This window comes from Dermacentor silvarum, chromosome 3 (assembly GCF_013339745.2).
Source record: "Dermacentor silvarum isolate Dsil-2018 chromosome 3, BIME_Dsil_1.4, whole genome shotgun sequence".
In the NCBI taxonomy this organism is placed as follows: Eukaryota; Metazoa; Arthropoda; class Arachnida; order Ixodida; family Ixodidae; genus Dermacentor; species Dermacentor silvarum.
The window spans coordinates 126,824,790-126,852,511 of record NC_051156.1 but is presented as its reverse complement, the minus strand read 5'-3'; the positions used below and the strand labels follow the sequence as shown (position 1 = coordinate 126,852,511).

Genomic DNA, 27,722 nt, shown 5'->3' with positions numbered 1-27,722 from the left:
GCTGTGACAGATACTCCGCTGAAGGGATCCGCTATCGCAGCTCTGGAAATCCGTGAAACGAGGGGGAAATGCGTCGCTGTCACGTTATGCTCCTTCAGCCGTGCCACAAAGAAACGAAAGTTCCAGATGCTTTCGGAGATAAGGCACGCATAAAGTGGGCAAGAATTTTTTTTTTTCCTCGCTTAGGCGAACTGAGCCTTGCGGTGGGCGCCCAGCGATGATTGAGATTTTTTGTAGGCACAGCTTTCTCACACGTTTGTTTTACCCTACACAGTATGGCGGACTTTCCGCTCAACATGCCGGTTCAAGCTAAGGTGGAGTGTACAACAGTGTAGCTCAGATTCATGAAAAAAAATATCGGTGAGTGTGGGGTGAGAAAACAAGTGACGGAAATGGTGGCATCCGCTCCTCACGCTTCCTATTTTCCACGTTTATAGGATAAACATATTGTACGATGAAACGGAAACCGCAACAACGTCACAGTCCTATGGCGATATCCCGCCTACCCTACCAAACGCGTAGCCATCTTTCGTCTGATCACATCCGCAAAGTTGGGGCGTTGTATATCAGCGGTGTGCTCGGCATCACCTTTCGATATCGGGGTATGAAGGCACAGCCACTAACGTGGACCCGTGGCTATAGTAACACACAGCTTGCTTGTCATGTCAGTGGTTTTATATTGCTGCGGCTTCATGCAGGCAGCCTACACCAGCGCACTTCGCTCGCGGCAGCTGCCTACGGAAAATATAAGTACTCGATGAAGCCCACAAACGCACGAACGCATTAGAACGCTCGTATAGATCTTCCTCGACGCTCAGGGGTGAGTGGCAAACCGCCATCATCATCATCACCACCACCAGTCTATATTTATGTGCACTGCAGGACGAAGGCCTCTCCCTGCGATCTCCAATTACCCCTGTCTTGCGCTAGCTGATTCCAACTTGCGCCTGCAAGTTTCCCAACTTCGTCACCCCACCTAGTTTTCTGCCGTCATCGAATGCGCTTCCCTTCTCTTGGTATCCATTCTGTAACCCTAATGGTCCACCGGTTATTCGTCTTACGCATTACATGGTAGCTTAACATGGTAGCTTAACAAAGCGTCGTTTATGCATTGACGCACAAAAATAACTGGAACGCCAATGCATTTCTCCGCAAAGTTAGGGAATTAATATTTCGAAAGTGGCGTCATCCTGAGAATTCGGTCCAAGTGGATCCACCTTGCGAACTGCATGGCTATAATTTGTAACTTGCAATATGTGCCCTAAAGTAATTAGTTGAAACCTAATTAGTGAGTTTTTATTAATTAGTCGATTATACATTTCAATTTGGTGTGCAAGTAATGTGCGCCTCTTCGAGTAGACCAGCCCATGAACTTGAATTGTGCTATCTACCACAGGCCACCTGTAACAATTCTTGAAAGTGTTCGTTGAAACACCCGGTATATAAATGGTGCCAAACAATGCCCCCTGCCGAATTCCTTGTCTAAACAACATATTATAGCGAATTATCTTTCTTTCTTGGCCGGAAAAGTCTGGCTTACTGAGCGAGGCAGCGTGCTCTGGTACCTTATTTTCCTTGAGGATGGGATGAAAAATATCGCATTCTTGCTTCAATTTCGTGTTTGATCAGGCACAGTTGACGATGTAAATGATTTAAAAAGGATTCGAAAACAAATCTGTACTTTCATGTAGCCAATATTCGATTAGAGGGCGGAAACGAACAGGAATATATTCGATTCGTTGTTCGCACGTTTTACAGCGAAGATTTTAAGGGCTCAGTCTTCCATTGTCGCGTCTGGATGTAGAAAAAACTCTCATTGGCCGTATATGCTGTATGTGCGAATGAAAGCGCGCGAGGGTCGCGCGCCTTCACGGGAAGCGCGGGAGCGCGGGAGGGAGGGGTTGCGGCTTCTGCTCTGCGAGCAACTCGTACTTTGCGCGGCACCGGGCGGTCGCGCGCACCGTATCGTGAAACCGACCTGCAACGGCTCCTACCTTTGTATGCGCCGTGCTTTCGCTGCTCAATTTCCGTTGAAGCGATAGATCGCATGAACCTTCGCTCGCTGCTGCTGGCGCGCTTGCTCACGCCCGCGTTTCGACAGCGGTTGCGTGCGGTCGCACAAACAACACGCAGAACTGTTGTCGACGGTGGCGGCGTTTTGCCTGCGTTCGCACCGAACGCGCGCGGCATTAGAGACGTGTTCATGAAGAGCGTGCCAACCTTTGCCGTACACCCTATGGTGGTGTACCGTAGCGACCATAAGGCCGTAGTCCCTGTGGTCACTAAATAAATGAAAACCACCGGATCATATGTATTTATCATTCTTTAATAGTTCAAATAACCAATTACACCATCACATCTTAATAGTCATAATTTGAAATACATAATTCCCATCATAGTACAGCACGCTGGTCTGCCATCTCAACCCCATTGGAAGGGCTGACAGTTTTAGATGTGAAGCAGCTTATGGTCGGGGCTATGTCACTCCCTCCCTCCCTCCGCCAGTGCGGCATCCACGCCCGCACTGCGCATGCGCATCCTCCTCCCCCTCCACAGTATATGTATGTATGTATGTATGTATGTATGTATGTATAGTATGTATAGTATATGTACGCCAAGCTGCGGCTTCCGGAAGCCGGCTTCTGCTTCCGGTTCCGCTTCCGTTTCCACTTCCGGTTCCGCTTCCGGTTCCGGAAGCCAGCTTCCGGCTTCCGGAGAACGCTTCCGGCGTTTTGCCCGAATGATCCCCCGGTGCTTCGGAGCTGCATACTCCGCTGGGGGCCACCACTGTAGCTCGCGGTATAATGACGCGCGCGCGCCCTCCGCTCCTCTCATTCTCCTCCCGGAACGCCGCGATGAGTGCCCCGGACAGCGCCAGCGTCAACGCCAGTGTCAGCGCCGTTGACAGCGCCGCGGAGAAGAGGGCTCGAGCCGCTGCCACGAAACGGCAGCGGCGACAGGCCGATCTGAAAACTAATAGGAACTTGAGTCGACCCCATGGCTGCTTCGCATACTACTCAGGGTTCCCCTACGGGTAGATGGGGTAATTATTTGAATACTAGCCCGCTTCTAAATTTTACTGATTCGTGGGGTTTAAGGTCCCTGAGCAAACCACATCCATCCTTGAGTTGTGATTATCACAAGCTGACAGAAGAAAAAAAATATCACAGCATATCCACGGGGTGAATGATGATGAGTGGGGCGAAGCTCCGGGGGATCATTCGGGTAAACCACAGCTACGGACGAGAGAGAAAGAGAGCGCGCGTCGGGAACGAGAGAGAAAGAGAGCGCGCGTCAGGAACGAACGCCCTTGTGCAATGCAGCGCCCCTAGCTACGGACAAGAAAGAAAAAGAGCACGCGTCGAGAACTGAGAGAAAGAGAACGCGCGTCGGGAACGAACGCCCTTGTGCACCGCAGCGCACCTAGCTACGGACGAGAGAGAAAAACGCCGGAAGCCCTCTCCGGAAGCCGGAAGCTGGCTTCCGGAACCAGAACCGGATGTGGAAAGGGAAGCGGAACCGGAAGTTGAACCGGAAGCGGAACCGGAACAGGAAACGGAAGCTGAAGTCGGCATATACATATATATGTATATATGTGTATACCATACATACATAGCGGTCTCCATGCCAACCAGAGCTACGGACACTTCATAAAACTACATGCGGCGTCTCTTTCACGTACGGACACACAACGCCATCTATTGAGCAATTCATAAACTAGAGGTGGCTACATACTACTACTACTACAGAGGAGGGAACGACCCACACCCTAAGGAGCTTCGCCCCTAAAAAAAGGAAGGAAAAGGAGGAACGTCTTTGCTGCAGGTGACTGGGGGCGTTCTCGGAATGCAGGAAGCATGCTGACGTGCTTATTTCAATCAGTATCGAAACGTCGTATTAGCGGTCATAGACAGAGAACGCGTGTGACGGTTGGCGTAGGAATTGTAGAAGACTTTGTGTAGTGTTTGCAAAGGTTTTCATTCAGTTTCTAAATTAATACCCTAGTTATGGCTGTAATAAAAAATGAAATTAGAAACAAAAATTTATCGGCCATTACAAAGGTGGTTGACCAGCGAAGCTGTGTTGGACGACACGGCAGTACGACTGCACGTACACCACAGTTACACGAAAATGTTTTCAACCCGCACACGTGCTACGAGAAGAATCGCGCCGCGTGAAGTCGTGATCTTTCCCCCGCATGCTTCCTATTATCATTAGGCATTATGAAGCTCATTGAAAACCTGAAGATTCCTAGTGCCCCCGGGCCAGATAACATCTCTGCCAATATACTAAAAGGTACGAACGAAATTTCCAGTCAAATATTACAAATAATTTTTACCCAGTCTATTACCGACAGCTCCCTTCCAAACGACTGAAAAATTAGTAAAGGGGTACCTGTATATAAGTCAGGCAGCCGCTCTGATCCTTCTAACTACCTTCCCATTTCTCTAACAAGCATTGTCTGTAAACTTCTAGAACATATATAATATATTCGCAAATAGCATGTCATCTTGGTCATCATTCCTTTTTTTTTCACAATCAACACGGTTTCCGGCCAGGTTTGTTATGCGATACACAGCTTTTCGAATTTGTTACTGAACTTCATCTGAACTTAGACTCATCACTTCAAACCGACGTCATCTACCTAGACTTTGCCAAAGCTTTCGACTGTGTTCCCCTCCAGCGACTTTTGGCCAAACTTTCATGCCTCGATCTCGACCCTCTCACGTTGTCATGGATTCATTGCTTTCTAACAAATCGCTTCCAGTACACAGCTGTCGGAAATCATTGCTCTGCCACTTCTAGCGTGATCTCCGGCGTACCATAGGGGTCCGTCCTCGGTCCCCTTCTCTTTCTCATCTTCATAAACGACCTTCCTAACGGCATTTCATCCTCTATCCGACTTTTCGCAGACGACTGCGTAATTTATCGTCGCATCACGAACCAAACCGACCATGCAGTGCTTCAACAAGGCCTACATTTAATAGAAACCTGGTGTTCCAATTCTCTAATGAAACTTAACATCCCCAAATGCAGAGTTATGCAGATCTCCCGTAAACGCTCTAACAAGGAATAACAGTACTCCTTAAACAGGACAACCCTATCCACCGTTGAATCATATCGTTATGTCGGTATCGCCATTAACAGCAAGTTGACCTGGACCGACCACATCACAAAATTGGCTACCGACACTACTAAATGACTTGGTTACGTCAGACGTACCCTCGCCCTGTGCCCCACATCCACACGAAAACTAGCTTATGAAACTTTCATTCCAAGTAAACATCAATACGCCTCAGCTACTTGGAGCCCGCACCAAGCTTACTTACTCAACACTTTAGAATCAATACAAAATCGTGCTGCTAGGTTGGTAACTTCCAGGTGCAGCCGTCAAGAAAGCGTCAGCGCGATTAAATCATCCTTAGGACTCGAACCATTGCTGTTGCGTCGGAAAATTGCAAAGCTGTGTCTTTTCCACCGACTATATTATAACTTCCCACAACTAAATGCAAAGCTTCTTGTTCCACCAACCCGTACATCTGGCCGCCTTTCTAACTCTTGCAGCATCCAGCGCTTGCATGGTTTAACACCTTCCTTTAATCAATCGCTTTTGCCTAGCGCCATCGCAGAGTGGAACAATTTACCAGATAGAGTGGTCAGCGAGCGTAACCTAATTATCTTTAAACAGCTGCTTACTGATCACCTCAAACTCTTCTTTTGAGATTGCCGTTTCACATTGGGGCTTTTTTTGCTGATTTCATATTGCACTGTATTCAGTGTGCCGCAAAGTTTTTCTTTTTTAGTTGCATTCTCAAAGAATCCACAGGCCGTGGGAAACTGTAACCATGTCTTTATTCCTATTCTTACCTTCTGTAAGAAGCTAGCGAGATTGCTCCTTTACAGCGTTGTTCGTTCCATGCTCGCCCGACGGTGGGCTGCGAACAGTGACGTGATTCATGCGCATATGGTAAGGATATCACAGTTCCTCTCTTGGACAATTCAGTTTCGGTTGTCGGGGTGAGGAGGAAGAGGAATAAACATTTGCTGTAGAACCAGCACTTTATGATGGCCGTGCCTAAGCCTCCCATGAAGGGACGTCGAGGGCTTGCCTCGCCGCCGCCTCAGGGGCGTGCTGAGTCGCCCAGGTTTGGTCGTCGAGGGCGGAGCTCAGCAGGGCCTCACGCAACCTCGACGAGATGGTCGTGGTGTTAATGTGTGTGTACTGTGCTGGGAACTCCCACAGCATATGCGGAAGCGTAGCCGGGTGAGTGCCACAGCACGGGCAGTTGGGGGTACTGTAAACTTCAGGGAATATAAGGTGGAGGCGGGCAGGTGAAGGGTACGTATTTGTTTGTAGCAGACGCAGGGTGGTAGCCTGCGTTTGAGGTGAGGTGGGGGGAAGGTTCGGCGACTGAGGTAAAATGCCTTAACGAGATTGTTATAAGCGGTCAGATTGTCCCTGGTGTCCAATTCGTCTCCAGTGTTTCCGGCGCTGTTGACTAGGCCTCGCGCAATGGAGTGGGTGACCTTGTTAATGTTGGGAAGGTGGGGGTGACAGGGTCTGCATGGGCCGGGATCCATGTGAGGGAGATCATGCTGTCTTTGGAGTGTGGTGCCTAGCGCAGGATGCGAAGAGCTTGAGGAGAAATACGGCCTTTGCTGAAGTTAGTGACGGCGGAGCGAGTGTCACACAAGATAGTGTGACAAGTGGGATCTAGAGTGGCCAGGGCGATGGGCACTCTAAATATTATATCCGGGATTATATTTCCTGCCTTCTTTTCTGTGCGATTCGAGACGGCAATTAAAGAAGACAGCAACCCTCATAGAGCATTCGTGGTTCCAATCGGCTGCCTTCCTAAACCAGTCAATTACAATAATTAATTCTCTATTTTTTTCGATTCACCTTAGCATGATGACTGTTCCAACTTGAACACAGATCAGAAAAAATCTTCCCCTAGTATATCTGTTTTTTTTTCTGAACTTTCTTAGTCCGTTTTCTCCAAACCGCCCAATTCTTGGCCCATCCCCCACGGTGGGTGCGTGTCATTTGTCATCATCATCAGCAGCAGCACGCAGTCGCGAGCCGCGCGGCGGAGCGAAGCCATCACTGCGCGTAGTCGCCTCCAATACCAAGGAGTACAGCACTTTGAGGACGAGTCTGTCCGCCTGTGCCGTCGTTTACCGCGGTGAGTGGCCGCTCGGAGAGGGCGACGAAGTCAAAGCGGGCTGTTGAAACAATACCGTATGTACTACGATGAGGGAAGCCCCGCAGGCGAGTCTCCACGGCATCAGCACTACGCGTTGTCGGGTGGCCAGCCCTCCAGGAGTCAAAGGTCGCCGGCTGCGGCTTCGCGACAGCACGCGCCCGAATCGCCACAGGAGCCGCTGTCAGCCGGCTCTCCGGGAGAAGGAGGTTACGACTTCTACGACTACCAGCCAGGCGGCGAGTCCAGGTACGGCACGCACGTACGCGACCCGTCAACCTTGTCGTCGGACTACGACATGACAGCTCACAGGCGTCGCTCCGGCGGCTGTCTCATCACGGGGTGGGCTTTCTGCATCGTGGGAGTCGCGATTCTCGCCATTCCCTTGGTGTTCTTGCTGCTTCCCTACATCAAGGCGAGCTTTTTCGCTGCCACGGAGGCGCCACCAGGCCACGTGTTGCCAAAAACCGATCGACCGCCTATGAAAACGGTTGCTCCTGACCAGTGCCCGCGGATGAATGCCAAAGTGCGCGACGCCGAGAAGATGTCGGATGTGCCCAGCGAGAGACTGTCGGCTGGTCCCAACGCTCCCCCCAACGGTCCGCAACCCGTATACTGTCTCTTCAATGTGAGTCGTTTCAGGCGGCCTAGCGGGTATTTCTTCCTAGCGCAGCATCTCCCGTTGGCCTTGTGCCCGAGTATCGTCTACTGGTCTTGGAGCCTGCCCGACGGAAACCTTACCAGCAGGGCGGAAGAATTCGACAAGAAATACGGACTCGCCGTCATCAAAGATGTCGCGCGGGTTCAGAGAGTCAACGTAGACGTGATCCTCACGCTCGGCGGCTACCCCGAAGACAGCGCCGATTTTCACAAGGTCGGCGAAAACGACAAAGTTCGACACCTGCTGGCGCAGGGCACGTACGACATGTACCGCAAGTACGACCTTTCCGGAGTCAACCTGCACTGGGTTCCGAACAAGGCCGCCTGCGAGTCCCCGTTCAAGGACCCCATACCGCGGCTGGTGGAGTTCATCGACAACCTCAGGCGCCTGGTGACGATGAACGCTCCGAGCGCCGCTTTCAAGGTCACCGCCATTGTAAACGTAGAAGACGTCTCCACGATGAAGTTTTTCCGCGTGCATCAGAGCAAGCTAAACGTGACCTTCTTCAAGATTCACCAGATGCCGCGCGGCAACAGCTTCTCGGATGACTACTGCAACAAATCCGTGCCTGTCTTCGCGTACCACATGGGGCTCGTCGCACCATTCTTTGGAACACCCCCGGTGCCAGGCAGCGTTCCCCCTTCGCAACCTCAGAAGTACGAAGGTCTCTGCGTCAGCATGTCGCTGGCGCTGTACGCCGGCAGTGAAGACGACACGGAACGACCCGCACCTCCGCAGCCCGTGTCCCAGACGCCGGGCCGCATGGCTCTTTTCGAGGTGTGCGACTTCAAGATCGAGTTCAAAGATTTCGTGAAGCCAGTTCCGGGCTGCTTGCTCAGGAGAACTTTGAGCCGCTACCTGAACGTCACGATCGCGCTCGACGACAGGTCAACGCTGCAGACCAAGATGTCCCAACTGGGCAAGCCGGAAGATCTTTGCGTCCTGCTGTACGACGTCGACTTTGACAACTACCGGGCGGGCTGCTCGCAGCGAGACGAGCGGTACGTAATGTTGCAGCACTTCTACAGCGCCAGGATCACGTCGAGCGCCTTTGACGTCACCGATCATCTGCCAAAGCAGAGCTAGGTCGTCTTCAAACCTAAAGGCGGACAATCCAATGGACGTTGCTGGGTACAAACGCACTAATTCCATCGTGCGCCATCGTCCTTCTTTTTTTTCTTATTCTAATATTTTTTTCTTTCTTGGCAACACTTTATAAACAAGTTTCATCTGCCTAATCAGGACACTTGAACCTGCAGCACTGACGTGAACTTGTAACGTTACCTTATTCGTTGTTACTGATTTGTTAGACTCTCCGATATCAGCAGTTACGCACAATTGTCGCACTTGGCGTTGCCCTATCGAAAGGCGGGTCATATCTGCCGATATTTTTAAATGTGTTTTGAAATGATTCCGTGTCGTTTTAAAGCGCTCTAAAAGTCCACTTTTCTGCAGGTATATCTGTTTGGCCCTCCTTTGTGATAATGTTCGAAGCCCCCAGGCCTGATATGTACTTTTTCTTTCGCTAGTTCTATAAACATATGATTTCAGTTTGAATTGATGAATATTTGTCAGCAGGGTGATGGCAGGGAAGAGACGTCGCGAGCAGGAAACGTCCGGGACGTATCTTTCTGAAAGCATCCGAAGAAAAGTACATGCAACACTACGCTCGTATACAGTTACATATAACGTGTCCTTTAAAGCGAAGCGTATTTCTCTGTTTACGTACACTCATTTTCGCACATGAATGCATTTAGATGTCAAGCGCTCAGTAGTGTTCAAGCATTATTTATACATCGCGACCACCATTTCACATGGATGTCGTGACGTTTGCTGATGTTCCACGACTATAGTGTTTTTGTTTACTCTGCTATCTCGCGAGCCAATGGCTTCTTCGACCCGTCGTTGTTTGTACAACCTGCTTGCTAAGGCCAACACCTCTTCTATATTGCGAATAAATAAGAACGCAACTGAACTCGTCTGAAACTGTCACCGATATTAACTCGTCCCCGACGAATAGTTCGCGACAGTGATGTCTTTCTTCCGGCCGTGCGACACCTCACAAGACATCAGCACACGCGTTTCTGGCGTTTCGCAGAACCTTGTGAGTGCGATTCTCGAAGACATGACAATGCCTCAGGAGACATTGTCATGTCTCTTGAGGCCTTCTTGGGTTAGAAGGCCAGAACAGATATGACAGACGCGCCGTGAGTTTGGCTGCACGAACGACGACACTAAATGAAACGCGCCCTCACGCTGCACTCAATCGGCACTGCAGCGAAGACAGGACGGCGTTCTGCCTTCCGCCACTGCCATGGATGAGCACAAGCGTTCCTGTTGCACAGCTGCGTCTATATTACCAACACCCCCTAGACTAGACTCTAGTCTAGGGGGTGTTCATACTACACCACCCGCCGTGCTGGCTCAGTCAGCCAAGGCGTTGCGCTGCTGAGCACGAGGTCGCAGGATCGAATCCCGGCAGCGGCGGTCGCATTTCGATGGAGGCGAAATGCAAAAACGCCCGCGTGCTTGCGTTGTATTGCACGTTAAAGAACCCCAGGTGGTCAAAATTAATCGGGAGCCCTCCACTACGGTGTGTCTCATAATCAGAACTTGTTTTGGCACGTAAAACCCCAGAAAGAAGAAGAATGTATACTACACTGTGGTGCGTACAGCGGTCTGAGCGACTCCACTGGTTAAACTAAAAGGCATACTTACCGATAAATGCCTGTGACCTCTACAAAAAATTTCTAAATACAAAAATATGAAAAAGCATTCAGCGAAAGAAAGACCGTGATAGTTCTCCTGGAAGAGATATACCTACACGTGAAATAAAAAATGAGAGCGAGAGAAATATAACTCACAAAGTAAACCGGAACTTTGGGCAAAAAAAAAAAACCGAGAACCAGCGCGTAAAATTCGCGTGCCAACAGCAGCGCCGTAACAGGCGTAACGTCCTCGCGGGCGGACAAGGCAGACCTTAGTAAGACATGCTTCCACTTCACGTGAGCAAATTGAACGCTCATCTTGAGGCACATGTGTACAACGCGTCACCTGACTGGGCACGTCCTTGGTTAACCTCCCTATGTTTCATTCTTAGTTTCTCTCTCTGATTGGGCACGAACGTGCTAGAACGTAAGAGAGTATGCGCGCCGCGGTATGCCCATTGCTATACGGATATAGCGTGGCCTAAAGCGCCGGGTGTGATACGAGCGTCAATACAGACCTGCGTCTGTCGTCGTTCAAGATAACGTACCATTTTAGTGTCATTCCTATAGGACGGTGTCAGAACATTTTACTGGGACACTAAAACAGCCGCAGTGCCTCATTGCCAGCACCGGTTCTCTTTAGGTGACGACTGACAGCTGGTCGGCCACATTTCGATGGGGGCGAAATGCAGAAAACACCCGTGTACTTAGATTTAGGTGCACGTTAAACAACCCCAGGTGGTCCAAATTAATCCGGAGTCCCCCACTACGGCGTGCCTCATAATCAGCTGGTGGCTTTGGCACGTAAAACCCCATAATTTTTACTATTTTTTTTTTTTTGGTAGCTAGTCAGCGGGCGGGCCTGGGCCGGTATGTTATAGCGATGCCTTTTCGAGCTTTTCGCGCTTGGTCAGTGGTCAGAGCGACGGTCCGCTCACGTTATCAACGGGATCAGCCGGCCGTGAGCGGTGGATGATAAGACTAGTATATAATAAGGCATCGCTACAAAATACCGGCCCTGATATTTCTGCACATGAATGTTCCATTTTTGACAAGACATACCACGTGTGCAGCCACTTCTTAAAAGTACTGGCCGAGTTATTCCACTCCCAATGACCCGAACGTTGTCGTACAACAAGCACGCCGCTACACGAAGACGTCATCTTCACTCGTTGAGGGGAAGACAGCATAAGGAGCCCTATAACGTAAAACTATTCTAATCTTTTTTTTATTCCAATCTTCTGACGTCAAACTTACGTAACCGCGGACGCAAGCACCGGGCAGTGACCCGCAGAGTTTTCTGAACCAAACGCTCTCCTCGTTTATATGTCACCTTTGTTCGCTTTCAAAATGAATAACCTACACTGAGCGATATTAGGGGCGAGGCACCAGCTCTGGTTGGCATGGAGACCGCTATGTACGTATGTATACGCATATATATATATATATATATATATATATATATATATAGTGTGTGTGTGTGTGTTTGTGTGTGTGTGTATAGTATATGTACGCCAAGCTACGGAAGCCGGAACCGGAAGCCGACTTCCGCTTCCGTTTCCACTTCCGGTTCCGCTTCCTCTTCCGGTTCCGGAAGCCAGCTTCCGGCTTCCGGAGAACGCCTTCCGGCGTTGTTCTCTCTCGTCCATAGTAGAGTGTACTAGACAATGGTCGAGTGGGCCGAACGGCGCTCTCCCGGTGAGGCGCCGCGTGTGGAAAAATTTTGCGAGGGCGCTGCGAGCGAACTGGATTGGGGCGGAGACGCGCTCCGCGGCATATTCAACGTACTTTCGCTGCGGGCGCCGAGGCCGATTGCGCATAGTACGCTCTTATAATAGTGCTTTATTTCAACTGCAAAATTATGTTTACACCATTTTGCCAAACATATATGTTTTAGGCATGGATTATAGAACGAGACGCCTTCAATTTTGCTGTCGTTGTCAAGCGCGTCGTCTGCTAGCGAGCGCGCGTTCGCTACGCGGACGCTGGCGGACGCCCAGTTTTTCTCGCAGAACGTCTCTGCAGTACATTTTTTTATGTTTTAGTTGCTTTGGTGCGTCCATGACTCTTGACGGCCGGTACCAAATGTAGTTTTAGCCAGGTGAACTGCTGTTTCTACCACTGTCTTCTAAAAGTAACTGGTATCTCTGCAACATGAAGCTACGTAAGAACATCTTATTATTGATGTGTCATTTTACGCGCGCTTCTCATTATGTGATATTGATCAGGGACAATGATCGCAGAAAATAATATTAGAGTGAAATAAACCAGGGTTATTAACTGCGGGGCGCGAAGAATGGCGAATGTATTTCTAGGCTATTAAATCAAAGGGTACATAGATATAATAGTCATGATATATGTGTAAGGGAAAAATAACAAATATGCTAAATGCACTAAAGTGAGAACTCCAGACCGGAACAAACGCACGTGTTTGCAGTAACAAACACACTTATTAGTGAATACTGTCCATAGAACTCTCATTCGCAAAAACCATCTCATATATATATATATATATATATATATATATATATATATATATATACGCAAGTGTTATTGATATACTGTACGACGCCGAATAGTAGTTTCCGTTCGAATGTAACGCATAACAGCACCATTGAAGTCTCAAAGGTAAGTGACCGATGCAAGCGGGGACTATTATTCCGAATGATTGTGCTTCCGGGGAGTCGTGGCTGTTGCGCAGAGGCGCAGTTCCTGAGAGAATTAACGCACGGGTGTTAATAAGTCCTGCTTAACAAGTTCCTAGTGTCATTCAATATAAACGCCCCCGTTTGGGGGCAGCCTGTAAATCTGTTAACTTAATTCAGGCAAGTAAAACTTTTTTTGACAGTCTCACCATGTTTACAACCCATTAAAACTGGGTGCCCCATGTGGTACCACACTTATCTTCAACGAACGCAACAGATCTGCACATATCTCGACGTGTATGTGAGGTATGCCGTTCCTTTAATTGTTTCATTATGGTCATTATGATAGTGCACCGGATAACTGAAAGCAGCCGTTTATAATATACAAGCTGCTGTGTTGAGTGGTCATACATTTCGGAACGGCATTACATTTATGTATGAAATATAGTATAAGCGTAACATGTTTTCCTCGGAAATCATACTCGAGAATAATTTACAACGATTTTGTTTACACCCCTAGAAAAAAGCCGAAGAACGCAGCCACGTGATTTTCTGTCTCTTTTTTTAATTTAAATAAATTCATGGCTCTACGTGGCAAAACCACGATATGATTATGAGCTTTAGTTTTCACCACCTGGGCTTCTTTAACGCGCACCTAAATAGAAGTACACGAGCGTTTTTTTTTTTTTTTTTTTCATTTCGCTCCCGTCGAATTCCGCGACCTGGATTGAACCCGCGGGTTCCATGGAGTTTAGCAGCCCAACGCCGTATATCCACTATATAGCCACTAATTAGGATACCGCGCCAGCTTTCTTTCCTTCTTTTTTTTTTTTGAAGTATTGACAGGAAAAAAAATTACACGTACGGCTTATACGGCCAAAGATGAGCATATAGAATGACCAACTAAAACTGTTTTCGGCGCGCGAGGTCCTACCGCAATAAATGGCCCCGTACCGATTACTCTGCATTCTGTTACGCGAGGAAGGCGGAAACTTGAATGGAATGTTGCGCTGCAGTTTACTCTTTTTTTATCTATAACAATGCTTCCCGTAAATCTGAGTACAAGGCGCCGGATGGGGCAGATATGCTGTATACTTGTTTCAAGCGGCAAGCAAGAAGGTTGCATGTGTTTCTCCGTCTGCGTTTCGCAAGACCTGCTGATGGAAAACTATATGCGCAAAAACACATCCGAGATATACATGCTGCTTGGAGAACGAGAAAAATATTTGTTCTACAACGGGAACCATACAATAACATAGTAGAAGGAAAGCCGATACTGCGGCCGCAATGCACGTGCATCACCGAGCGGCATTAAAAAAATAAAATAAAATAAAGAAGAAAAAGGAAGGAATTCATTCTTAAGGCATAAATACGTGTCATATGCAATTATGAACACCATTTGAGCGGTCTGAACGCAAATATCAGCGCGCGAAGTAGTACGAATGACCCCACCCAGCTGTATCGCCAGCAGTTTCCAACGGCGCGACCTTGATGCGGCCCAATCCACTTCGATCGCAGCGCCGCCACAGTATTTTTCCACATCGGGCGCCTCACTGCAAAGCATGCGCCGCCCAAGCTAGGTCACTCTACCCAAGCCGCTCGTCCCACTCGACCGTATTCTAGTACACTCTAGTCCATAGCTAGGGGCGCTCCGGTGCACAAAGGCGTAAAGCCCCTCAATGAATTGGCTGACAAGAGGCGATGAGCACGCCCAAGTGGAGAGGGCTTCGGGTGAGAGCCAGCGCAGTGAAAATACTTAACCGGATGAAGAGGGTGGTGCCGGCGTCTCCGTTTGGTCCGCTTCCCCTTACTTACAGTGTACTAGAATTACGAAAGATGTAATACATAAACAACCAACTCACCAGCTTAAATTGTGCAGCAGTGATACCTAAATATTTAATTTCGTGAATATATGGGACAACGTGAAAATGTCTAAGGCGCTGGACGTCTTACCTGCAAAAAAAAAAAAAAAACGAAGTGGTGGTTAAATTCGGCGCGGTGGTGCTGAGAACGCGGATGCGCGGTCGTTGTGGTGAAACCACACTGACCATTTTATCAATCAGCTGCAGAAAAAACTCGAGTGCCTCTTGCTACCGTGACTGCTGCGGCCGTATCAAGCCTTTAAAATAACAGCATGAATAGCAAGGCTAGTTCAACCGTGTCTCTGGCTCGAAACATCGCCAACCCTGTGTAGATCAGCCGCAACAATACTAATTTATTTCACTGCACACTGCGAAGGTGCACCAAAAGAACTTTCGAGCGCTGCACGTCGTGCATTTTACTTTTATACGGTGAAAACAGCAACACGCGATAGCTGTTTTACCGCGACGCATAGGAAAGTTTCAGGATGATGATGATGATGATGATGATGATGATGATTTATTGGCATCCCCTTTGAAACGGGGCGGCGACAAATAGTCACCTAGCCTGCTTGATTTAATCAGGTATACTATACATGTTCTTTATCTTGCATTTTTGTATACCTATCATTATTTTTCTTTTTCAAAAATTTACCTTGTACCGCTGCCTATGATTTTAAGAGATCAGGTCGCATCCATCTTTTCCCTACTTTTTTTCCACCAGTACTCTAATCGTCGTGACGCTGCGAACCGCTCCACCTGTCGGCGGCGACACGAAGTGCGTCAAGCTCTGCCGCGTTGTGAGCACACTACAACTCTTCTAGTACACTGTACCCTTACTGGTCTAAAATCGCGGCGGCGTCCAACGGAAGGTTAAGAATGCCGCTAAAACAGATCCTCAGCAAGGAAGAGTTGGCAAAGCGATGTCGTATACGAGCCGAAAGGGCTCGATAACGTTTTACTGCCACGCAAGAAGGTTTATTATACGCAAATAAATCCATGCTCACCTGCAGGTGCGAGTAGCAAGTAGGCTGAGCGATTGGCGGGCAGCCATCTTCTATTCTTTCGCAACGGGGCAGTCTCGGGCAATGTGCCGAACAAAATTCAGTTTTGTTCGGCACATTAATGCACCTTTAGCGTGTGCACGTCACTTTGACGCGGTGACTTTTCGCGGTTTTGTGACGTCACGTGACAGACAGGCAAAGTGGCGCAGCCCGAAAACTTTCCACCAATAGCAGAGGGCTAATGGCGAAAAGGCGTCGAATCAGGAATAATTATTTTTCTTTTGTTCGGTTTAATCACGCATAATCAGTGTGTACACGTCATATTAGATAAGGAGCTATCGCGCTTTTCGTGGCGTCGCTTGACAGACAGGCGGAGTTGGGGTTGGCCCGAAAAATCTTTGACCAATCGTGGAGGGCTGATGCAGAATTGAAATAGGAAAGTTTGGAATAGTTTTACATGATAGCGCCTAAAGTCCCCGTTTCTTCTCGACGAATGCAAAGTAGCAAGCCCTATGTGAATGCTGGGTGAGCGGCCTACTTCTGTACCTTCGTTCACGTTCTCTGTCTGTCTCTCTCTCACCTATAGGGCAAACCAGCCACGAGGAAATGATCATGTATTAATTGTGATAGCAAAGTTTGATATGGTCTCTCTTCTCTTACATGCTTCTTTATTTTCCCTAACAGCTGCATCTTCATCGTCTGGATCACGCTAATCGCCATCTCCACTTTGGTGCATTTCTACTGGAATAGAAAGGAGTCATCGACAAAGATCGCTGGTAGGAATCACCAGCGCCTTCTCTCTCTTTTTCTTTTTTTTTTCTTTCGTTGCCAATAGCTATATTTTCTTGGTGCCTGCTAACGCTTTCTGCAGCGAAACTGTGCAATTCATGCTACTTTATGCCCACAGTGCTTCCAGAGTCTAAAACAGGAAGAAAAAAAAATAGAAATGTATATTCGTGAAACGAGGCGCTTTGTATTTGCTTGGTCACAAGTAGCCACAACGTTTCTCTCGGCGGAAAATATTGGCGGAGACCAGAGCAGCCTTCGCGGTGCCTAAAGGCCACAGCTGTGGAACACGATGGTTGTGAATTGGCGAGCCTGAAAGCACGACCGTCCGCAGTTATGCAACTGACTTAGGAGGTAACTTCTTAAGAAATGACGCGAACGGTTGCGATTCACGAAAGTGACGCTCCTGCAATGAAGTGTTATTACGTTTTTCAATAGCTTTTTTTTTTTTTACATACCGGGTGGTTCAGCGAACACTGTCAAAAATTTTTAAAGGTTGCCTGTGGCATACAGCACAATTCTAATTCGTGAGCTGTGGCCTACTCGAAGAGGCGGACATTACTTGCACAAAAAACTTTAATGCATAATCGATTAATTAGCAAAATGCACTGATGACTGTATCCTTATGATCCATGTTGCACTTTACAAATTCTAGCCGTGGAGTTCGCAAGGCGGAGCCACTTGGAACGAATTCTGAGGATGACACCAGTTTCAAGATATAATTTCCTGAACTTTGCGGAGAAATGCATTGGCGTTCCAGTTACTTTTGTGCTTTAATGCATAAAACGACTTTTTCTTAAGAAAGTAACCGGGACGCCAATGCATTTCTCCGTAGTGTTTGGGAATTAATAAATCGAAACTGGTGTCATCGTGAGAATTCATTCCAAGTGGATCCACCTGGCAAACTCCACGGCTAGAATGTATAAATTGCAAGATGGGCCATAATTTAGTTTGTTAAAAACTTAATGAACGAAATTTTGTTAATCAGTCGATTATGCGTTTCAGTTTTTTTGTGCAAGTAATGTCCGCCTCTTCGAGTAGACCAGCTAGCTCATGGACTAGAATAGTGCTATCTGCCACAAGCAAAATTTAATAATGTTTGAAAGTGTTCGCTGAAACACCCTGTATTTGTAGCAATTATAGTGACAGCCAAGCGTCTCCCCTGTCTCTGAAGTGCTCGTATTTGCTTTTACAATGGCTGACAAGACAAAGAAAAAAGAAAACAAAGCTAATTTTCTTGCAGCCTGAACAATTTGAAATTTCTCTTGCAGAACGGGCGCTACCGCATTCGGCCGTTAAGTCTTTATTTGCGTAGGTCAGGTCTGGCTGGGTTACATCTTTGTTATTTTTTCAAACTACTTGAACGAACTGAGTTTTCTTTTTTTTTTTCTAACGTGTCACTGACTTACAAGATGATAGTTATGATCGAACATGATTGATCGAACAACTTTATTGAGAGCAGACGAAGTTGTTTATTCACCTTCCTTTACTGTAGAAAAAAATTTTTTGAAGTCAAATGTCGAGCAGCTAGAGCTTTCGCTAACATCGCCAGCCTTTATCTCCCTGGTGGAGTTCTCGCTGGGCTTCAGCCACAGGGATGCCTGTATTGCAGTTTACAAATTTATTAGGGACATAAAGTGACTATACCTTGTTAAATTTCCAAAACTGTTTATTTTGTCTTTTATTTTATTTCTTCAGTTCGAATTATTTAATCTCAATATTATTTTTTAGCTTTCTTCTCATTTCTAGTTTTTTTTCTCTCTCACCCATACTCTAATAATGGAAGTTTTAACTTTGTTATAGTACTACTCATGAAAAAAAGCACACTTATAGCCTGCCTGCTTCTTATCCTATCTGACGTATAGTGAGTAAGAGCCACTGCTTGAAAACAAAAGCAAAACAACGAGACATGAGGGCCCCGCGCTGCATTTCCAGATGTAGTGTGCACTGCGATAGTCAGCTTGCATTTGCGAATGCAGTTCAAAGAACGTCGCAAAGCAACGGTTTCTAAAGCTGTATCCCAGAGGGAACTCAGCATAGCCTTCTTCGATATACAGAAAGACAGGGATGGAGGAAGGTTGTAGTTTATGCGTTGAATGAAAGAGGCCTTCACTGCAGCACACATCTGCTGCACCACCTTCAGTGAGCACGCGCTCATTAAAGATGTAAGCTGTATGAAATTACGTTACAGACAGAACCATTGTGCGCTTTTACTTTTGGCAGTCTGTGAATTTATCGAAATTGTGGCGTTCGGGAGTTATCCGAGTTCTCGGTGGTTGTTGGAGGTAACATTGCTTTGCCATAAATGTACAACGTACTTTGGAAGAATGTACCGAGTACGTCATTGAGGGGAACTGGACAATAACGAAACTATAAGCAAGTAAACTTCCTCCTGCTTACGGGTTTCCGCCCGAACTGTTTCGTGTTACGTTCAGTGTTGCTGCATGTGGACCTCGTTGTGCGACCTGCTCGACCCCTGGTCAGCTCGTACGGTAGGACGACAGCCACGGAAAGGCGTTGGTTACGGGTTCGATCGCCTCACCGGGACAAAAATATATTTTTTTCAACTGCGAGGCTTCCTTTCGGAGAAAACCGTATGCGTTTTCATATTAGTTCGTACGTTATTTACACTTCTGCACAGCACGGGTCAAAGGTGTGTCCATTTCACAGGCTATTTACTCACGCCCACTTTCCCCACGACGTCACTCATAATACCGCTATTTGCCTCCCCTTCATTTTACCCCACCGCAGAGTGACAGGCTAGAGGAGTTTACGTCAGGCCGACCGCTTTGCCATTTCTTAAATACCTTCTCGCTCTCTCCCTCTCTCTGAGCAAGGCAGAAGTTTACATAACGATTGAGCTTTCAAACGATCAATTGTGGTCGGACAGTGAATGTCGGCGGAGCTAGAATTTCAACGAGAAGATTATCTTCGACAAGCGCAAGTTCACATGCGGAGGCGTTGGCTCCAGCGACATTCGTTGTTCTAGGCGGCGTTGCATGTAGGCTCCCTACGTTGTTCGACCGTGCCCATTTGTCTCTCTCTTGTTCTACTCTAGGTGGATGACGATTGCCCCTTCTATCAACTGAAGCATAAGTGCGTGTGCGCGTGACCGTTACAGTGGAGCTCTGTTACAGCCTGTACTCAACAAACATTCGCAGACGTCTACTGTTTTTTAAAAAAGCTTCTGTGTTTGGAGGGGTTCTTAGAGTGAGCTGTGTGTTGGTTGTATCAGTAAACGTAAATTGGAAAGCATTTCAGCGCAAGCAGACAGGTAAAAGAGGCGGGCCGTGGTGTTTACGTCTTCTTTTTGTCCGTGCCTGCTCACGCTAAAATACTGTTCAAATTATCGGGATGTTGTTGGGACGAGATTCATCCTACGCATTTCCACGCAGGAGGTCTTGTCTCTTAATCGCTGGCACGCCTTTTTTTCTTCCTCCTTGGCTCCTTCCTCGCAGATTCGTGCCACCGTAAGTTGACGCTGTCCATCTCTGCCGTGACGAGCATCAAGCGTCTGCTGCTGGTCCGCCAGGAGAAGCACATGTGCGCCGTGCAGCCGCTCAAGACGGTCAGCCTGCTCTGGATCGTCCTCGGCATGACATACAGGGCCCGGTTACTGGAACACGGTACGGTTGTGTCTCTACATCAGCAAAGAAAAGCCTAAATAAACATGCAGCGCATACCGCTTCCTTAGCACTACAACAGGCACTTATCGATGCTTGGGAAACCAAAGAGCGCACTGCTAATTTCTTTCTCGCAGCTTTCCACTTTACGCCCTGTAAAGAAATAAAAAAAGAGAGAAGGAAGGAGAAGAAATAAAAATCTAGTTGATGTACATTATTCGCTCGACGATTACTGGAATCCGCAAGAGCGGTCGTTTACTCCCACCTACTGTCTTCTGCTTGACAAAAATACACCGAACAAATGGCCAACGCTCCACCCAGTCTCACCACTCCACTAACCGCACGCAAATTCGCCTAACAAAGAACCGACGACCGCAACCACCGAACATGTAATACAATCAATGTCTCTGTAAAGGTATTTTATTTTACTTAAGCACGCGCTACTCAAGTTCAAAGTTAGGAACGCTGCTCCTTCAGTCCTGTGTCAAACGTCTGACGTCTGCATTCCTTGTCGGGTACGTCGTGCTCTACACGAAGTGGCGCGCTCAAAGCGATCGTTTCATGCGGTCCCACAAAATTTGAGACCGTTGGCAGCACTATAATAACGTGACTATAGTCACGTAATTATAGTGTAGTCAACGGTTTCATATTTGTGGTATACCACGGCGCTTTCGCTCGTGTTACATTCGCTGATCCGTTGCTGCGGCGACTGTCTTTTTTTTTTTTTTTTTACAGGCGAGCACGAGGTGGACAGGCAATGGCGGCACGGCACCCTTCACACGCTCGCTGCCAGTTCAGACCTGGCGTACACCACGGTGATCCTGCTCAGGTACCCATTCGACCAATTCTTTTGTCCTCCTCCCGCTGTTTATGTGAAAGAGCCCCCTCACATTGCAAACAAACAAGCGATGTGCACAGATCACGCCATAACGATCGTATCTGCCAGATATTACGCACATGCGCGCCACGAAAACAGCTAAAACTCAAACGAAAAGGCGCGAGGTTCTTAATCTCAGACCAGCTACTCTGCTCACCAACCGACACAACATCATAACTGCCCGTTACAACGTCGTGGATCCCGCCAGCAGCGACTCGAATACCACTACCGGGAACAAACGCAGAGCGTGCCAAAACCACCGCCAGAAATGTGCCTCACTTCATTGAAAGGAAGAGATGAAAGGAAGAGACGGAGCTTTCAACGTAATTGTCAAGTGGGCCATCACTTTCAATAACGTAGGGGAAACATTTTGTTCCCCGACGTTGGTAGAGTAAATGTGAGAGAGCTTCGCATTTGGTGAGCGCATATAGATACTACAGCCGCTCACAATATCACGTTGACAATATTTCTTTGCTTTTACCTCCACTATTACTCATTGTGTTTCTTTTTCAACTCTTGCGGTAGAACACTCTCTGGACTGCACTTTGCAACTTCCAGGGTATAGCCAATATTTCCGACAGCCTTGGATTTGGCACTGCTGAGCGTAGGCGCGAATACTGAATTTCTATATGTCGCTTTTTGTCGGGCACATGTGCAGTTCGTTGCACGATGCATCAAGTGCGCCATTGTTTTGCACATCCGAACTTTTAAAACAAAGTGCTGCGGCAAGTGAGCAGAAGATTTTACCCAAAGATCCGTCGCGAAGAGCAAATAATGACTTACGGTAAAGTACGATCGCAACCAGTCGAAACAGCATTATGTTGTAGTTTCTGCCGTGTACATTTTGATAGCGAATAAACGAGGCTACGTGCCGTTCTGCGGAGCAAGAATTAAATGTAGGAAAATTTACTGGTCAATTGTTTCAAAAGCAATATACGACCGCTCATTCCAGCGTTGTTATCAGAAATGTAACCACTGAGCACGAGGTCGCGGGATCATATACCGGCCGCGGCGGCCGCATTTCGATGGAGGCGAAATGAAAAAACGCCCGTATGCTTGCGGTGTAGCGCGCTTTAAAGAACCCCAGGTGGTCAAAATTAATCCGGAGCCCTCCACTACGGCTCGCCTCATAATCAGAACTGGTTTTGGCACGTAAAACCCCACAAAGAAGAAGAGGAATAAGGATTGTAACCATCAAAGTGGTGAACGGCGTTAGGAGAAAAATCCTTGAAAGTCCACACGTGAATGAAGAACATCTGAATCTATTTTTATACATTGTCACTTTTGTTCGCTGCACTTAACTTCTTGCCGTTGACGGCAAGAAGTTGTCGCCCATGCTGTCGCTCATTCAGTCTCGCCTACGAGACAATCGGGAACAAGGGTTTATGCTATTTTCACACAAATCATCGGCTGTTGACATCTTCAAGGCAGCCGCATTCGCCCTCGGAAACAGCCACCGTCGGCGCTCTTTGTCTTGCCACTGTCTAGGACTCCAGGCGGTCGCTTGTGCATGGGGGTCGGCTCCGGCGAGGCACACGTGGAAATGTCTCGATAGTTTGGAGACACAACACGATGATACAAGGGACAAAGCCAATGACGTTAAGGAGAAAATTGCTGGCTCTCCCGTAATCGAGAGTAGATGGAAGCATGAAATGGCTACCATACCATATCTTTTGCTGCCTGTAATGCCGCCGCCTTCAACCGCGTTTCTTCTTGCAACAGTCCAACGAGCTCAGCGTCTGTCGCCACTTTTTCTTCTTGTCACATAGAAGTGGTCGGCTGCAAATGTGCGGCCTTAGGTCCTCTGTATCTGCCCTTTGAACGTCGCTATTGGAAATGACAAATAAAACTTCAGCGTACTAGAAGTTACAGCTTGAGTGTGAGTGATATTGTGAAGAAACATTAGGAAGAACTCGGAAGCAATGTTTTTGTAAGTTGTTTGGAGATTAACCGGCTTATGTAATGCAGTCCTGCACAAAGGGTTAGGGGCCAGAGACCGCATTTCCTTAAGTTTTGGCCCGGACGAACTCGTTTTGTTATCGCAAATTGCCGGCATGTTCTCGTTTTGAGTGCCCGGATGACGGCTCTGGCTTTTAGCTCAAGGTCACTTGAAGGACGCCGACAACGGGAGCTCAACCTCTTTGCACCAGGAGGCCGAAATAAACAGAGAGGCACCTAGGACGTACGCACACGTACAGTCGTGGACACAAATTAACGCATTCAACTTAATTATTATAGTTGTTTGTAGAAGCACCTTGTCACAAAGAATTGTAAGAGCGCCTTCGTCACCCTCCGCTGCAACGAGAGGTCGAGTCGGCATTCTAAAGCCGGTCCTTTCTTGAAGGGATCTCTCATCAACGCCAGCTAGCACATGCAGTCGCGAGCGTTCGCGTCTGCACGCTGCGTGGAGGACACTCACAAAGAAGGTGCTCAGATGTCAACTGTTATGAAACTTCACTTTGGCTGAATTTGTTATAACTGGACAGTATGCTATATCGAAACAATGTTGGCAAGGGCTGGTAGTCGCCTAATGTTCTTATAAAAGCCTTCGAATATTTCCGAGGCAGACGACGCTTGCGTCACGTGATTATCGAATAACAAGCGCCTCTCAGATTTTCAGCATGCCGCGGGCACCGTTTATCTGAGATGTCGAGTCATGCGTCATTTCCGGCGAGTGGTAATGGCGACAGTTTTTCCAGCTTCGGTATCAAAAACTAGCTTTTTTTTTTGCTAACTCATCTTGGCACATCCACCCGTATTTCAAGCCTCAAGTATTCCATGGAGGCTGGTCGTTATGTAAAGTATCTTAAAATTGGTTTTTCCGGTGGTCCGAAATTTCGTTTCGTTGCAATCCGCATTAAAGGCGCTCCTTGCGACTACAGTATAGTCACACGCAACATTTTCTGCCATCACTGCACCCAAGCACACGTGCGCAAAAAACACACATTCACACGGAACTACGCACATCCACACAGGCAGCGCACACACACAAACACAACAGTGCGGGCGTACTACGTGCATCACGTTTACCTGTGTTCACGTCTGCCTCGTCCTTCTTGTCCAACGCAGTGGATACGCAGCGGCCAACACTGTCCTCGAGCTGCACAGGCTTAAAGTTGGCTTCGTCAGAAGACTGCTAGCCGTCCACTGCTTAAAGAGCAGGTGAGCCTACCGTCGACTTGTTTGACTCAACAGCGAACTAAGCAAACTTCACTTACGACGCCCTCGTCTTGAAGGTATAGCAGTTCGTCAGCCTGCCATGTGAAAATCGCGGTATAACGTACTATTGTTAATCAAAAGTATACGAGACGTAAGACCTGCAAGAAAAGCTAATATTTCCGCACTCTGAGGCACACAGCCTGGGGTTCATATTTGCAGCTTCCTCTGTTGTACATACGGCGCACATACGCTCATTATGGAAGGCGCCGGGAATAAGGTTGTTGGTTGAAAACATCGACAACGTCAATGCCAACCGCGACGTCGAAACGGCAACGCCGCTTAGTGTACACGGTAGCTCACAGTATTCACTGGCGCCAAGTGCCGATATAGTAGTATTGCAAATGTGCAGCTAAAATGAAAACTGCTCAAATATTTTAGGTGGCAGTGCTTCATTTTGCTCATCACATCAGTTGTAGAAGTTTCGGCCTCGAGGTCTCTTCGTCTTATTTTGACTGGTTTAATGCTCAAGAATACGTACCAACTGACCCGGATCGCAACTCTACTGCAATGCTTCTCTTTGAAAGTTCCATGCGGGGCATTCAAAACGAGTCATCGTGCCTTAAAAGCATGAAGCCTTTAACAGAGCAACAGCCGCATCAATTGCCGCCTAAATGTTGAGTGGTGACTTCAAATGTGAAGCTCATCCGAAATCCCACGCTACAGTCACGTCAAGCATGTAGGTGCTTCGAGGTTATCCTATTGCACGATGCAAACAAAAAAAATGGAACTGTTCCACGTAAAGCAAGGAAAAATGAAGATGTGCAAATATTATCTGAATAAAATATATTATATCTAAAGTATTCAATGGCCACGAACAAAAAGAGATTAGCATAGCCATTTGGTCAAACAATTACCATTAAAGGTTTTAAAAAGCTATGTTCTTACCTAATTAAGTATAGCCTACATAGTGAAGGGGAGTCTTAAAATGTTAAAGTCGGTCAATGTACGCAGTTCTATTTTAAGAATATGCATGACCATGTCATACAGAAAGGAGATTGCGTACATCACAAACAACAAAGGTCAGAGCTTCCCTATTTAACACTACCCTTCCTGTACCATCAAAAATTCTAATTCCCTTTCAAGTGGTATAATGCATATTTGTTTTTGTTTTTATTGATACTTTATATAATAAGCCTGTGTGCAACCGCACCCTTGCCCCCTAAAAAACCGCCTTAACCGCTGGAGTCTCTTCGATATCCACGTAGTGGATGGACGCCTTTGAGAAAAAAGCAGCCGACCAAGACAAACAAATAAGATTCCGGTCTTCATTGTAGGAGAATGCTGCTGTCGCACTAAATGAGTTCAAAGCCGAAGGAATCGCTCAAGTCTGCTGTCATTCTTTTTTTTTCATTCCACCTTCATTTCGATGCAACCGCGGCGACCGCAAATCGAACTTGCGACCTCGTGTGGAGCAGCAATATACGCCACAACCACTGAACCACTCTAGCGGTGTTGTATACGTTTTCGAGCTCCGATTCCTTTCGCATTAAAAGCGAATGTCATGGGCAGAAAACAAACGTATGTATGCATAAGTGGCAACTTTTCATACATCACAATAGCTTTGAAACGTACACAAAACATCAACGCAACTTACGACTTAGCTAACGTCGTTATCCAAATCGCGGCGCCTTGAACAAAGTCTATGCGCAAAAGAAAAAAAAATTCTGGCTGGTTAAAAGTTTTCTTCACAAACAAGCGGTTCTTTCCGAGAGCCGCATACAGCAGATAGCGAATCATTGAAAGGAACAGCAGCACAAACAAACAGTGGAAATAACAAAGAAACACTACAGCGTACGCTTCCTACGGATGCCCGCTGGGCAAGTACGAAAACAAGCTCTTGGTGTAACTTGCAAAGCAAACGAGGGCAACTGAACAGTGTAAGTTGCCGATGGGCTAGCAGGTTAAAAGATTATACTGATAAGACATTATGTACGTTTTATTTTTGTGTTCAGTAAAGGTGCCGGACCTTGAAACCCCAGAAACATTACTGGCAAGCCAAACAATAATTTACTGTAGTGGCTTTTCTAAGAAACAGTTTTGGTTTCGCTTCTCAGGATGTTTACGTGTCGTGTCGCAGAATCTCGCGGCATGGTAGCAACACTATACCCTGCTTGCTCGGTCAGCTATCTATCATAGAGAAATAAATTCAACTTCTTTCTCTGTGTGTATATCTACGCTTGTGTGCTCATTGCGCTCGAGGCGCGCGAGCAAGCCGAACGCGAGGTCGCGTGTTTCACTCCAGGCCGCGGCAGCACCATTTCCATTACGGCGTGATGCAAAAGTTTGTGTGTATACTTTGCTTTGTAATTGCGTTAAAGAAACGCCAGGGGGCGGTCGAAATGAATCCTGACCCCTGAGCTCCGCGCAACATCCCCTCCTCATAGGCCCATTCTGCCGCTCCTGAACGTGTAACATCCAGATTGCGCAATTTGTTGATATCCCCACTACAACTCGCCTCGCCATCCTAAAGCGCACGTTCAGAAGCAACAGGAACAATTGTCTCGAATGGGCAGCAGCACCGGTAAATGCATTCCCGGGCGCACCGTCACCGCGATCTATAGATAGGAGTGAAGAGGATGTACATACAAGGAGCAAAGTAGTGAATCATTTGGTGAACAAACGGCGTGCGGTTCCTCTGGCGCGAGCCGTGCACTCTGCCGGTGCCAAGTGATCACGTGGTCCTTTCGCAGGCTGACCGCGTCAGCTCTCTTCACCTTGGGTGCGTTCGTGCTGTACCCGCTGTTCGTGGACGGCCCAGCCGCCGACCGGGTGCTGCCGCTCCTCAGCGACGTCTGCCGGCGACGATGGGGTTTCGTGGTCGTGCACCTCAACAACTTGCAGGGACACGGCGATGTGGTGAGTGAGCGCGTTGATGCTAAACTTCCAGGCGGTTACTTTATCGTGTTGCATAGATGTGTGCTTCGTGACGTGGACGTATACTGCAGTACCGGAAAATCGTAAGCTCGAAGAAAAGCTCAGCTTCGTTATAGTGCTAAGTTAGTCACATCTTTATTCAATCGATAGAATAGAAGCGCTGCGAAGGCGAGATCTTGAGTCGTTTTTGATAAATCGCAATTCATCGGAAATCTACTCGCTTTGCACTGGGCCATTGTCTTTGTTAAGGAAGAGGTGTAC

General features: G+C 47.5%; 1 protein-coding gene across 1 annotated transcript in view; it reads left to right on the top strand.

Moving 5' to 3' along the window:
• Positions 1-27,722, top strand: part of LOC119445764 (uncharacterized) — an 86,950-nt gene that overhangs the window by 35,537 nt on the left and 23,691 nt on the right. Inside the window, exons 5-9 of the mRNA XM_037710043.2 lie at positions 16,767-16,858; positions 20,327-20,494; positions 21,227-21,320; positions 24,438-24,530; positions 27,278-27,443. Of these exons, the coding sequence (XP_037565971.1) occupies positions 16,767-16,858; positions 20,327-20,494; positions 21,227-21,320; positions 24,438-24,530; positions 27,278-27,443 (613 nt within the window). The remainder of the gene's footprint in view (positions 1-16,766; positions 16,859-20,326; positions 20,495-21,226; positions 21,321-24,437; positions 24,531-27,277; positions 27,444-27,722) is intronic.